This window comes from Chiloscyllium punctatum, chromosome 33 (assembly GCF_047496795.1).
Source record: "Chiloscyllium punctatum isolate Juve2018m chromosome 33, sChiPun1.3, whole genome shotgun sequence".
NCBI classification, from domain to species: Eukaryota; Metazoa; Chordata; class Chondrichthyes; order Orectolobiformes; family Hemiscylliidae; genus Chiloscyllium; species Chiloscyllium punctatum.
Window position 1 is genome coordinate 20,847,901 of NC_092771.1, and position 14,812 is coordinate 20,862,712.

A 14,812-nucleotide genomic window follows, 5' to 3' on the forward strand; every position below is an offset into this window, starting at 1 on the left:
TCATTGCCCTTGAGAAGATGCTGAGCAGCCCTCCTGAATCACTGCAATGTGTGCTGGAGGTATATTCATGATGCTGTTAAGGAGAGAATTCTAGGAGTTCGTCACTGTTCCTTTGGTGTCACTGGGACATGTTTCCAAGTCAGGATGGTGAGTGCATCCAAAGTTACTAAGGGAAGTGAGAATGGAAAAAGCAGAAGGGCGACAATCATTTTTCAGTCTTCCTCAACCTGGAGAACTGTAAGCATTATCCCCTTGTTCAAAAAATGGTGCAAGGATAAATGAAACAACTACAGATCAATCAATTTAAACTTTAGTAGTTGGTACATTTCCAGAAACAATAATTCAAAACAAAAGTATTCATTCATTTGGGCAAATTGAGGTTAAGGAGAGCCAGGATGGAAGGAAAATTATGTTTAACACACTATTAAGCTCGTCTGAAGAGAGATATAGAAGGTTGATCAGGGCAGTGCGCTGATATGGGATACATAGATTTCCAGAAGACACTTTACAAAGAGCTGCATGAAAGATTTTGTGCAAAATTATAGCTCATTGAATAAAATGGACAGTTGCAACATGGATACAAAATTAGCTGACTAATAGCAATAGGGAGTATTAGTTGATAGAGGTTTTCCATGCTGCAGGATGCTTTGTAGTGGGTTTGTAGTTCCTCAGGGGTCAGTGTTGGGAATCTTGCATTTCCCAGTTTATGTTAGTGATCTAGACCTTGGTATATAAGGCATCATTTCAGATGTGAAAAGTGTGGTGCTGGAAAAACACAGCACGCCAGGCAGCATCCGAGGAGCAGGAGAAGCGATGCTTGTGGCATAAGCCCTTCTTCAGGAATAGCATTCCCTGAAGAAGGGCTTATGCCACAAATGTCAATTCTCCTGCTCCTCGGATGCTGCCTGGCCTGTTGTGTTTTTCCAGCACCACACTTTTCAACTCTAGTCTTCAGTATCTGCAGTCCTCACTTTCTCCTATCATTTCAGATGTTACAGGTCATACTGATTTCCTTGAAGAAGAGATGACTGAGAGGAGGACCTGATAGCATTAAGTGAGATGCTTGGTTGGAGAGGTGACACAAACACAACAAGTCATAGGCCTCCTTTTGCACTGTAACAACTTGTAACTACAGCCATCACCAATGGTGGCTTATTATCACCACTACTGACCCATCCCTGAATAATATAATTACAAAGTTGGACAGTCATAGGTTGTACAAAACCCAACATAATAGAAAATTCTATTCCATTTTATCCTAATTGATTTACTCATCATGGAAATAACATTCCCTTCTCCATTGGCAGCCTTTCATCAATGATTACTTGTTCCTTCTCCTGTCCAGTTGGACACAAAGGCATTTCAGCTGGGTTTGTGTAATTACCACCTCAACGCTGGGCAGGTTGACAGGAAAAAGATGCCACACTCGGACTGCCTCAGTCTTCACCAGATTTGGAGGATCTTGCAAAGACAGTGCTGCAGGCACTTCTGCAGTGTTTTGAAGAACTTGCAGATAATCAGTAAATAGGAGTGCAGGGTCATTGTGACCCAGCAACCCAAGACCTTACTCTCTGGTTCAAGTACCACTATGTTAAATAGAATAGATTTAAAACAAATCAGCTCAAATCTAGCCCTGCTAAAAACTAGACACCCATGAGGCATTTTAAGCCATCGACAAATTGCACTGCACCACAATCTGTAACCTCATGACTGGCGTATTTCTCAATCTACCACAAGCCAAGGAACTAATCTTGGCATGCAGGAAAGCATACCTACAAGACATAGCTAAAATTGAGATGTCAACCTGAAGCTACTACACAAGATTACATACGTGATAGACAGTGGAAGTAACATATTACAAAGTTATTCCTCCTGCAACCAGATCAGATAAAACTTTGCATCACTATGACATTCAGTGTCAATGGGCATAGACAATGAAACTAAACTACTAACAGGAGGAAAAGGCTTCATATCATCATGATCCTCACTGATGGTGAAGTTCAGCAAGAGTGCATTTAAAGACAATACTGAATCATTCACAATCATCCTCAGTAAGATGTGTCGAGTAGATAACTCATTTCTGGAGAAAATCTTCATTCATCTCAGGGTTAATTCACTCAATGTGACATCCAAAACAACTCAATGCACTTGATAAGCAAAAAGCCTGACAACATACCACCTGTCAGGTGGAACAATCCTGCTCAAGAATGAGCTGGACTCTCAGCCTTGCTGAGATCTTCCTGCATTGAAAATGGTTGCTCTAACAAATAATCTCAAACAGTTAAAGTCACTTTTTGTTTCTCTGAGACATGATGAGGACATATAAAAGCCACTGCGGTCAACTATGAGATGCTAGCAGAGAAGGCAGATATTATCCTTGGCTTATATTAACAAGTTTTACGAAAAACCTGATTGCTGGATTAGAAATTGATTACCAATCCTGGCAGCTTTCTATGATCAGGTAGTTCAGCACAATCTAAAAACCACCGAAGTTCTTTTGGTCATTAACTATTAACTGCTTCAAGATGGAGGGATTTTTCAGATTTGCTTTATAAAGGCATGTAAGCCTCTTACATAAGCCCACAAAGAAAGGTTGAGGGAGGTGAATCAAAGCCATCTGCACTATAATAAACCATGATGAAGTTATCTTATGAACAACTGTCACCAACAAAGCAGAATTGCCAAGTGTTAAAGCGACAATTAAACAGAATTAATGACACTCAGACTATCCATGTCAGGAAACAGGGCAAGGGCAATTGTGCTGAATGTAGACAGCCTGTTAGACTGTGACAACACGTGTATTAAATGAACTCTAATCCTGAAAAATTCCTAAAAACTGAATTTTATATTTTTACTGTCACTAGATCAAGCGTTGTGTTAAGCAAAGACAAATGTGTCATGCTCAAATATGACAAGAAAATTTTACTGGTGTTATATGTAATAAGTTGGTTGATAAACTGTTTATAATGTTGCATTAAGACAGTAATAATTCTTATCCTTTAGGAGGTGGTGTTACAAATGCAAGGTTTCATATGATGACTGCATTTTGGAGAATTTCCTGAATCAAAGGTACAATGGAAGAATGAAGAATTATATGATCTACTATGAGTATGACCAACTATAAGCCTGTGCAGATTGGTTACCATGGGGGCTGGGAGGCTATTGGAATGCACATGCTACAGTTCACATCTGAAAACAGTGGTCACAGTAGCTTATTGGACTGAAGAGAATTTTTGACCTTGAGACAGAGGCAGAGGGACAAAGAGATCACACAAAGATAAAAGGTCACTGCTGGTCTGTTCAGCAGAGTGGGAAAGGCTGGAAAGCCTGAGTTAGCCATCAAGGACTGAACAAGAAACATTCCACATGTTACACTAAGCGAGGTATAACTGGAAGCCATCTGAGTACCCACAGAATCCATTTTGATTTGGTGAGGGAGGGAGCAAATGGAGTTAAATGTAAAGTTGCTCAAGTGAACAGATCTGGCCAGCAGAGGTTGGTGGCGATGGATGCCAACCAATTGGGTCCCCATTCAATGAACCTTTTCCAATTCATTGTGACTCCTGCTGCCAACTGTCAACAAGTCTGGTACAGGTGTGCATGTGCATCCTGACCCACAGTGAGGCTGCATGTACAGCTGCTCCTGACACCTTTCTGATTGGCAGCAGGAGTTTTGATCTATCAAAGGCTATATTTTGCAATGTAAGCATTTCCCATGGGAATTCAAACAAGAACATTCAATATTTATGTACAATTCTGTCAAGTGGCATTATAACACTGTAGCATCTCAGTGCACTACTGCAACACAAAAACCTTATGTTGGCAACAATTCCCCTCAGATCTGAATCTGTGATGGGACTCCTATCTCAATGAGCTTTCATGTAAGGGCTGTCATCTTAGGCTAGACTCAGTGTCACTTCACTTGACAAAGCAGCAGCACTCAAAAACCTTTTGTACGGTAACCTGGTATCATGTGACTTCTGACCCAGTCCAACACAGAAACCTCCACATCATAGATCCAGTATAATAGCTTTGTGCAGATAGCTTCTGCAGACACTAAGCAGCTCAACTACAGCCAATGCTTCAAGCCTTCTGTTCAGTGATATCTTTAAATATTTTATTTACAATACTTTTGTTTTTTTTAAACCAAAAATTGTCTTTAATTCTCTACAGCTGAAGTGAAGAATCACGTTTACTAAAATTACCTGAGCAATTTCGATGTTTTAGTTGTTTTTAATTCATGATTCTGAACAGATAAATTTAACGTAATGCAAATTACTAGTACTCACCATATCTGTAACTTGATTTTCTTCCCATCTAGCTCTACTGTTCGTATTTTGAAATCAATTCCTTTAAAAGAAAATATCAAATTAATTGGGCATGTAAAATTCCCTTCAACAAAAGGAGCCTCCGGTATAGGTTTTTAAAGTCCATTTCCACTCCTCTTCCCTGTTGAACTAGAATTGCTCCATGTGTAAACTTTAACAAAGACAACCTGGCAACTTGCTGTAACACATATCAAGAGAAACAGCATGGAGATTTAAGTGAAAACCCAATTGCTCTACTGTCAATAACCAGCAATAATTAAGCATTCAAAATTGTAATGATTGCTTACATCACAAAGTGCTCTGTTAATCAGAGTCTGCATAAAGCACAGAATATCTTGGAGATTATGAAACTGTTACCTGAAATTGAAGGTGGCTGAAATGTAAGGTAATAACAAACAGTCAATAGCTTTCAAACTTCACAAGCAGTCAAATACGATTACTGGCAGACTACTCGTCCCTTCACTACATGAGCACGCATAGCTCAGGCACTGTACTACACTATGAACATTTAAGGGAAGGATTCCCTTTCACATACTTCCTGTTTCTTGCTCCAACTAGACCATGTATCAATCCATCTAAGAGTGGTAGTAGCTTGCACACAAACTGGAAGATAGCCTTGCTGTCATATCTGTCCTTATTGGCAGAAGGGGAGCTCTTATTTGGCGACCTGGTCAACATTTATCATTCAAATCAACACTGAAGATGGTTTGATCCATTGTTCCAATGTGGCATGTGAGAACTCACTATGCAAGTTAATCAGCAATTTTGCCTCAAATTACAATAATGATCTAAGTGCTTAATTGGCAGTAAAGTCCTTTGGAACATAGAACATTACAGCGCCCTTCGGCCCTCGATGTTGAGCCGACCTGTCATACCAATCAGAAGCCCATCTAACCTACACTATTCGATGTACGTACATAATATGTATAAGCAGGGTTAATGATAGGTGCTATTTCCCTAGGATGGGGGATTTCAAGACTGGGGAATACATTTTTAAGTGATAGGAGAGAGATTTTTAAAAAAGGACATGAGCGCGGTTTGCGCATGGAATGAACTTCCAGGGGAAGTGGTGAATGTGGGCCCAGTTGCAACATTTAGAAGTCATTTAGCTAAATACATGAATAGGAAAGGTTTGGAGGGATATAGGACAGGAGAAGCAGGTGGGACTAGTTTAGTTTGGCATTATATTTGGTATGGACAGGTTGAACCAAAGGGTCTGTTTCCTTGCTTTGTGACTCTGTATCTGAGGTGGTCAAGATTTAGATATAAATATATTGGCTTTGACTAATAGCAAGTTCAATTCAACAGTTTATAAATTTGATTTGTAGTCTTTGATCCAGGCACATATGTGGATATCTTTACCACTTACAGTTACACAACTTTAATGAAGGGTCCTCGTGACAAGCTACAATCATTGCTGAGTCCCAGGATTTGGCAGCTACCAAGTAATCAGTCTGTTTGACTCAACAGCTAATCCTTTAATTATATGTTGACTGAGGTTGGGTGCAAGAATTGCCATACTTTCTGAACAGTTTTCAACATAAGGAAAAAGAAGTGTTTCCAGAAAGCATGAAAACATACCTGTCTGAGTTAGTGATAGCCACAGTGACATCCTCCACTAACATGGAATCAGATTTTCTTTACACACAGATAACATCCAATTCTACTTCTCCACCACTTCAGTTGTGCAAACACAACTGTCCCGTCAGATTACTCAGACTGCTACTGTTTGACCTCAAGATTATTACAGGTACTTGACAGAAATTCAGGTCTTTTCAGATTTGTGACCTTTCAAATGACACTTTCTCTTGCTCTGATCAGCAATGTCTTTTGAAGCTTTGTTCATATTCATCAGGGAATACCAAACTGTAAAGATGTGTGGCAGGGACGATCCAGATACCCAGATAATGTTCTGGGGACCAAGGTTCAAATCCCACCATGGCAGATGGTGGAATTTGAATTCAATAAATATCTGGAATTAAGAGTCTAACGACTACTATAAATCAATTGCCAATTGTCAGAAAAACCAATTGGTTCACTAACATCATTTAGGAAAGGAAGTCTGCCATCCTTACCTGGTCTGGCCTATATGTGACTCCAGACCCACAGCAATGTGGTTGATTCTCAACTGCCCTCTGGGCAATTAGGGATGGGCAATGAATGTTGGCATAGCCAGAGACGCCCTCATCCTGTCATTGAATAAAGAAAAAAGAACACAGGCAGGAAAATCCCAGTCTTATCCCTCCTCCATCCAGAATTAACTGGTCTCAACTATAGCAGAATTGAAATACGGTGATGGGGAAGAGTAATTGGCAGGAATGCAAAAGATGATCAAAATGGTCACCTCTCCATGAACAATTGGATCATGTGACCTCATTCACCAGCAACAGGTATCCCTTAGCGAGAACGTGTCTGTGCTTGGGCAGCCAACATTATCGTCCACTCATATGCAGACACAAGCCCACTTCCGCGCTCACCAGCATACAGCCGCCTAACAGACAATTGTGCCGCTGAGACCCGGGATTGTAGGCTGCCAGTTGAATAGTGTGATCATTCATCTGTGGGTTCAAGCACAGCAGGAGCAGCGTTTCATCTTTAAATTAGCCCCTATGGGAACAGCACTGTGCAATTCACTACTCTAAGTGTATCCTGCTCCTGCAAAGGAAAACCAGCACATTCCTCCACTTTATTTATCACTACAAGTACAAGGGTTACTCTGAAGGAAGGGAACATTCAATTAGCCACAAGCCCTCAAATGTGCAATGCCTCAAGTCTGTCCAGTTTGTGCAATCACTACAACTACACTGGCAGTGCCATCTTTGTGATAGGCAGCTACTATCCCTACCCCAACCGCTGAGCAGTGACAGTACATTGTAACGTTGTGCTTGTGCATGCACGCTTGTGGCAGCATTTCACAATAACTAGTAGAAGGGAAAGAAAGTAATCACCTCAATTCAAGCAATAAGCAAAAGCATCATAGATATCAGAGAAGTGCAAGGTGTGTAGACAACTCAGACAGGGGAAGTTTGAAACTCAAATATTATTAAATAATCCCAGACTTACTAAACATTCAAGTATTTTCAACTTTTATTTTGGGAAGGGGGTTGGCTGGGGAAATAGGAACAACGGAGAGTTGAGGAACTTAAGATCAGTTATGCAATAAAACAGGTTTGTGTTTGACAAGAGAGCTGAGGTTGTACAAACTGATAAGAATAGATTTATGTGGGAGTATCAGAGGGCCAAAATATGGTGCTTTACATTACCACTGGCCTCATACTGTTCCACTGACTCTCAAAGATAAATGTCAGTGACAATAAATGAGTTAAATGGGAGCAACAGACAATACACGTGCTAATTACAGATAGAAGAGACAATTGATGAACTATATTATTCCACTCATGACTGCTATTTGCATTTGTATTTTTCTGAAATATTAAGATGCATGTTAATCTCTTCTGCTTTGCTGATCATAACTTTTGCCCTTTTCAGTTTTGAGCATGAAATGGGGAGACACAATAATTCCTTTTTTTAAACATGACTTGAACTGTTTTCAATAGAAGTGGCTCAGCAATAAATATACATTCTGTACTGTTTCATTTGCTGATTAGGATAAATTCAACAGCAACAGCGACTGCGTATGGTTTGAGCATCCCAGTTCTGTCAATGTCATGCATATAACAACCATTTCAGGTCCAGGAATCCCACACGCGTATAGACCATTTGGGAACAACCCTAATGTCAAAGAAGTGTACGAAAGGAAGGTAGAGGTAGTGAGGTGCAGAGTTTTAAGTTGGGAATTCCAGAGTTCAAGACATGGGAGGGTAAAGGCATGGCTACCATAGGCAGAAAGAAAGAAATGTCAAAGCAAGAACTACTGAACACTGCTGGTCTGTGCATGGGGTGCCCTGTAGCATAGTGAGGCAATTTTCTTTAGCCCAAGTAGACTACATCATTTTGCTATGCAACTACTATACATAGTCTTAACACATCTCAAAGTTCAAACCTTCTGTCTTGGTCCAGCCCACAATGTCAGCTGACCAGAACTTGCAATTGCAGCTCATCTCAGTACTTTTTTGCCAAAGTTAAAAACAAGAGGCTTTTATCCCACTAGTTTCAGCTGGTCTCAAGGTACTGGAGATGAAAAGGCAATGCAAGTATGCATTGCAGCCTCTGGTCTTCCCTTTCACCTAATATGTTATATTTTCAGACTGTTTAAAGGAAAGCTCAAAATTAGGAGCTTCTGACTGGTAGAAAGATCTTAAATAATGAAATCATGCATAGACTTTAACACTGCACCACACAAATTATGAAATGATTAGTATTTGACATTACACAGCAGTAATTCAATGAAGTCACCCACATCAAGTTAAAAATCTGTTCTGTTGCCATTGAATATATTTCAAGATAATGGCCATTCTCCTTACACTGCAGACATTCTTTATATTGTTGACAAGCTATTTCACAGCATTCCCACACTGCTGATTACCAAAACCAGTGCAAGTCACAAAGGTCGAGTACAATGATTTACAGATCTGACTGGAACTGCACAAAGGACAAGATGCAGAAAACTATTTCTGTTACGAATGCTTACAAAGAAACTGTTAGAACAAGTCCCCAGAAAACTCATGACAGTCAGCTGTTTTGCTATGAGAAGCCACTGTGTTCTCAATTCTCAACACTTTCACAACCCAAAATGATCAGCTGTAGTATGTCATTGCAAGCGTGCCACATCATTTCCCTCAGAGGGGTCCCAACCCACCTTCCTGCTGCTTCAGTGGGACGTTTCTTCCCCCATTGTGAAACATCCTACTTCCATACGTGCAGCACAAAACACAATTCATCATCTTTTTGGCTTTTGTTTGAACCACAGGGAAGAGTTGTCATAGAAATTACTTTGGTAATAGGAACGCATCAAATCGTGTCACAATTTATTGTGAAATGAAGAACAAAGTTTAAGATGGGGTAAGCCTTCTCAAGTAAGGAAAATCCATTTGCTCAATACTTTGATGCCTTAGAGCAATGCATTTATACAGTGAGTTTTGTCACTACAGGATGCTCCAAAATATTCCATCACCAATTAATTCTTTTTGAGATGAGCTACTGTTCTAACGCAGTATTGAATTGAATTGAATTTATTGTCACGTGTACTGAGGGACAGCGAAAAGTTTTGTCTTGTGAGCAATACAGGCAGATCACAGAGTAAAATAGCATAGATAATAAATAATAGATAAACAGTGGCAAAAACAAAAACACAGGTACAGGTGAATGGTAAGAGTTTGTGAGCCCATTCAGTATTCTAACAATGGTAGGGTAGAAATTGTTTCGAAACCGGCTGGTGCATGTGTTCAGGCTTCTGTACCTTCTCCACGATGGTAGAGGTTGTAGAAAAACACTGTCAGGGTGAGATGGATCTATGAGAATGCTGGTGACCTTTCCTTGACAGCGAACTTGGTAGATGGAAGCTAGAGATGGGAGGCTGACCTTTGTGATTGTCTGGGCTGAGTTCACCACTCTCTGTAACCGTCTCCGATCTTGAATGATACAGTTGCCATACCAGGTAGTCATACATCCAGACAGAATGCTCTTCATGACGCATCTATAAAAGTTGGCAAGGGAATTTGCCGTCATGCCAAACTTCCTTAGCTGCTTGAGGAAGAGGAGACACTGTTGGGCCTTTGTGACCAGTGCGTCCACATGAAGAGTCCAAGAAAGCTGGTTGTTGATGACCACTCTCAGGAGAATGACACTCTCCACTTGTTCCACCTCTGTGCTGTTAATGTGTAGGGGAGCATGAGTAACATCCCACTGAATGTCAATGAGTTCCTTGGCTTTGCCAGCATTGAGAGCTAGGTTGTTCTTAGTGCGCCATTTTTCCAGGTCTTCCACCTCCCGTATGTAGTCTATTTCGTCACCATCTGTGATTCGGCGGACTATGGTGGTGTCATCAGCAACATTGTAAATGGCATTAGTCTGGTATTTGGCAACGCAAGGAAACCAAAGATAAGATTTTCAAACTAAAATCATTGGTTACAACTCAGTTTAAATATCGTGGCTAGTTCCGCACACTAGACTTTGGGTCTTAAAATGTCAAAGTCTTCCAGAGGGTTTGGAGAAGACAGACTGAAATGATATCAGGAACAAGGGACTTCAAGTGAATGGATGGAACAAATGCTGACCTAGCCAGTGCCCTTCATGTCCCTTGAACTAATATTTTTTAAAAAAGAGAAAAGCCCAGGGAGCTCTCCTTGCATCCAAGTAGAATAAGGAACAAGGATTGTGATAGACTAACTACGTGGCCCCTGATTTTTGAACTTATGAATGCTGCACCATACAGAGATGCTATTTTAAAGACTTGACATACGAACATTTCCTATACTTCCAAACAGTTGCTTTACATGCTTTTGGGGAGACAATGCCCCAGTAGTATTAATCCAGAAACCCAGCTAATGGTCTGGGGACCTGGGATCAAATACCGCCATGGCAGATAGTAGAATATGAATTCAATAGCGAGTCTGGAGTTAAGGGTATAATGATGACCATGAAACTGTTGCCGATTATTGGAAAAACCCATCCAGTTCAATAATGTCCTGAGAGAAGGAGATCTGCCATCCTTACCTGGTCTGGCCTACATGTGACTCCAGATCTACAGTGATGTTGTTGACATCCAGAGAAGACACCCACATCCCATGAGTGAATTAAAAAGAAAGTCTTTCATTGTGTTCCAACTTGCGAGTGGGCTCCACAAATGAAGCCAGGGACTGGCTGTAAGGAAGAATGGCTTCCTATGGCGAATTATCATTACACTATAGAATATGCAGTTAAAGTAATTGGGAAAGGAATCAGAGGCAAGATGAAGAAAGCTTTTTGTTTTGAAAAGATATAACTGCAGCAAGTGCATGCAGTGCCTGAAAGGGAAAGGTTCAAGATAGACATTCAAAAATGATCACTTGGAGGAAAACAGGCAGAAGCTATCTCTTTCAAAGAGCTGGCAGACACAATGGACCAAAAGGCCACCTTCTGTGCCATATCACCCTTAGATTCTCTGAAATTAGACCCCTATGATTACTAACCGACTCAAAGTTAAGAAACTGAAAACGGTTTGTCTCACATTAAACATCACCCACATCTTTAAGTGAAGCCTAAGTAAAATATCCAAGGAGATTCTTCCTTACCTGGCTAAGATAGAATATCTTTTTCCATTGGTTTAAGCCATGAAAAGTATTTTATCTGCACTCAATCCAGTTTCCACAATGGCAAAACCAAACTCTTATTTGCAGCATTATGAGCCCAGGTCTGTGGATCACCTGCCACTAAATAATTTCGAAAGAGTGTTGAAAGAGAACATTGTCAAGTTGGCTAAGTTAACAGGCAACTGGTAGATGAATTTCAATGCAAAGAAATGTAAGACAATGCATTTTGGTAGAAGGTACACGGAAACAATACATGCTCAAGTGGTACACCTTTGGGGGGAGTAAAGGAGCACAGGATTTACATGCACAAACCTTCCAGCTCAGCGGGCAAACCTACATCCGCATGCACGATGCTCTGAAGATGGCCAGGCAAGTTGAAACAGTTGTTAATAAAGCCTCATGGGATTCTTGGGTTTATAAATAGAGGCCTACAGTATAAAAGCAAGGAAATGATGCTACACTTCTACAAATCATTGGTCAGACTACATTTGGAGTAATGTGTTCAGTTCTGGGTCTCTTATTTAAGGAGGGATATTAAAGCCCTGGATAGAGTTCAAAAGAGATTTAATAGAATGATACCATGAATCAGGGATTTTTGATACAAGGAAAGGTTAGAGATATCAGGCTTCAGACTGTCAGAGAGAGAGAGAGAGAGACAGCGAGTGCGAGCTAGGAGTGAGATGAGGAGAACCATTTTTACTCAGAGTTGTTATGGTTTGCAATGCACTGCCTGGGAGAGTTGTGGACAGTGATTCCTTATGAGATTTCAAAAGAGAGCTGGATACATATTTGAAAGTTATAAATTTAAAAGGGCTACAGCGATAGGGCTGGAGAACAGGACAATTTGGTTGGCTTTTTTGAAAGTCAGTACAGATACAATAGGTCAAATGGTCTACTTCTGTACTGTAAAATTCTACAATTGTAAGATTTGAAAAAATGGATTCAGAGATGAGGGACTTCAAATGCATAGTGGGACTGGAGGCGCTGAGGTCGCTTTCCTCAGAAATGAGAAAGTTAGGTGGAGGAGTTTTGATAGATTTTACTAACAACCTACAGACAAACAAGCAATTTCTGGGCTGAGAGAAAACTGAAGTGAGGATCTGATTGCCATTCTTAAGTACAGCCAGCTTGGACATTGACAGACTTCCTCCAGAGTATTACTAATTCTAACAAATTATAGTCAGGCCCACTATATGCAATTCCATTTCATGGAAATGTCACCAAAGATTAAGATGACCAGGCAACCATAACCCAACTCTTCCTCTGCTCTACTTAGCACATTTTCCAAACCCCAAACTCAGGTGCTTGCCACATTGATTGATATGTTTCTATTGTATACACCATTGTTCTGAACTACTCTGATAACTTAATGGAATAATTCAATAATATGAGCCTTACCCACTAGCAACGAGAAAGGACGTACAAATAATATGCAGAGCTCCCAAACAACAATTCTACAGTCGTATTTTAGCTACCTCTACACTTAGAAATACTGGATAAATACTTCCAAATAAAAAACTGCAAATCAGGAGAACAGGGAAACATTGCCAAATGTTGGCAGCCATCAAACAGACGAAGCCAGGTTCTGCTAGATACTCCAATGAAGAACAAAGAATAATCTCCTTCCTATTTACCTACAAATGGCTCCGCACAACCTAATGTAAACCCAGAGGTCATTTCCAAGCCTAACTGAAGAAGCTCTTTCCTCCTCCTCCCCCCTCCAAATGCAGGGACACTTGTGCTGTACTTATACCAATAAATCACAGTCCACTGTCCTCAGTCTGCTGAAATTCCAATTCTACTCACTGTAATATTACATTTGCAATCAGAACACAAAATGGAAGGAATAGGAGAATGTATTCTGGAAGTACTTCAGAACTATTTTATTGACTGTTGTGCCAACAACGTAATCTGCTTTTGCTGTACGGAGATGTTTGGGCCCAGTTATAGAAGCAGCTGAACTGTTTACTATACTTACACTTTAATGGATGGCCACAAAGCAAAACAGGAAAATCTCAACTTTTGCTCTAAACTTGAACAATCAAATTCGAAAAACCATCTGTGCAGGTTGCAATAGCTAGGATCAAACATGTTAATTACAACTAGTACTACTAACCACATTTGAAATTCCTGGCAAGAAGTGACGAAATTAGTAAAGTGCAATATCTCAATGAGTCAAAAGTTTGGCACATGACTGCTCTTCTATGAATCCCAATGAGCCTATAAACGTGGTCTACATTATTCAAAATACTACATTGGGGCATTCATTATATGACTTGCTGCTTTTCATATTCAAATACTGAATTTTAAAAATACAGTAAAACAAGTGTATGGAATGAGCTGCCAGAGGATGTGGTAGAGGCTAGTACAATTGCAACATTTAAGTGGCATTTGGATGGGTATATGAATAGGAAGGGTTTGGAGCGATATGGGCCAGGTGCTGGCAGGTGGGACTAGATTGGGTTGGGATATCTGGTCGGCATGGACAGGTTGGACCAAAGGGTCTGTCTCCGTGCTGTACATCTCTATTACACTATGACTCTAAAATAAGTCTTTATTCCATTTGTTCATCATTCACTATGCATTAACCTGGAGAGTGATCTTGCAAAACCTGGCAGTTAGCACCATGTGAAAGTTGAAGGCAGCCATTCTCATCCTTGATGTGGAGGGGCTGTTGTTGGACTGGGGTGGCTAAGTTAAAAATCACACAACACTAGGTTACAGTCCAACAGGTTTATTTGGAAGCACCTCCTAATAAACCTATTCGACTATGACCTGGTGTCATGTGATTTTTAACATTCTCATCCTTGTGCTGGCTGAGAGAATGCTTAGGTATTGAACCATTCCAATGTTATCCTTGGCTTTCAGAGTGATGGACAAGCCACTCTTTTGTAATATTCATTTTCTGCATCATGCCAGAACTTTGCACTTGGTATATCAACTTCATCTTCCCTCTGATCAACAAAACTTAACTTTGTCACAGCTTTAGCCACAGTCTTTCCAAGTTACTTCACAAAGAACACCATTCTGCTCCCACCGATCTTCGGAGTTACATAACCACAAGGTAGAAGAAGCTGGGTTCCTTAGAACCATCTCTTTTCAGATGGATTTCAGCATTATTTTTCTCGTGAACCCTGACAAAGGTTCTGCTACCCTGTATGGACCACCACAGATCAGTCAATCATCGGCATTGTTCTACTGCTTTTGCTATTCTACCAGCAGGAACAGTGGATAACTTTGACACAAATTGCACTTCAGGTCATTAGCATTTGACACAAAGTACCCTGTATTTCA

The 14,812-nt window shown here is 40.4% G+C and overlaps 1 protein-coding gene across 1 annotated transcript in view; it reads right to left on the minus strand.

Moving 5' to 3' along the window:
- Window positions 1-14,812, minus strand: part of LOC140458473 (ras-related protein Rab-8B) — a 68,818-nt gene that overhangs the window by 14,582 nt on the left and 39,424 nt on the right. The window contains exon 2 of the mRNA XM_072553100.1: window positions 4,290-4,350. Coding sequence (XP_072409201.1) covers window positions 4,290-4,350 — 61 coding nt within the window. The remainder of the gene's footprint in view (window positions 1-4,289; window positions 4,351-14,812) is intronic.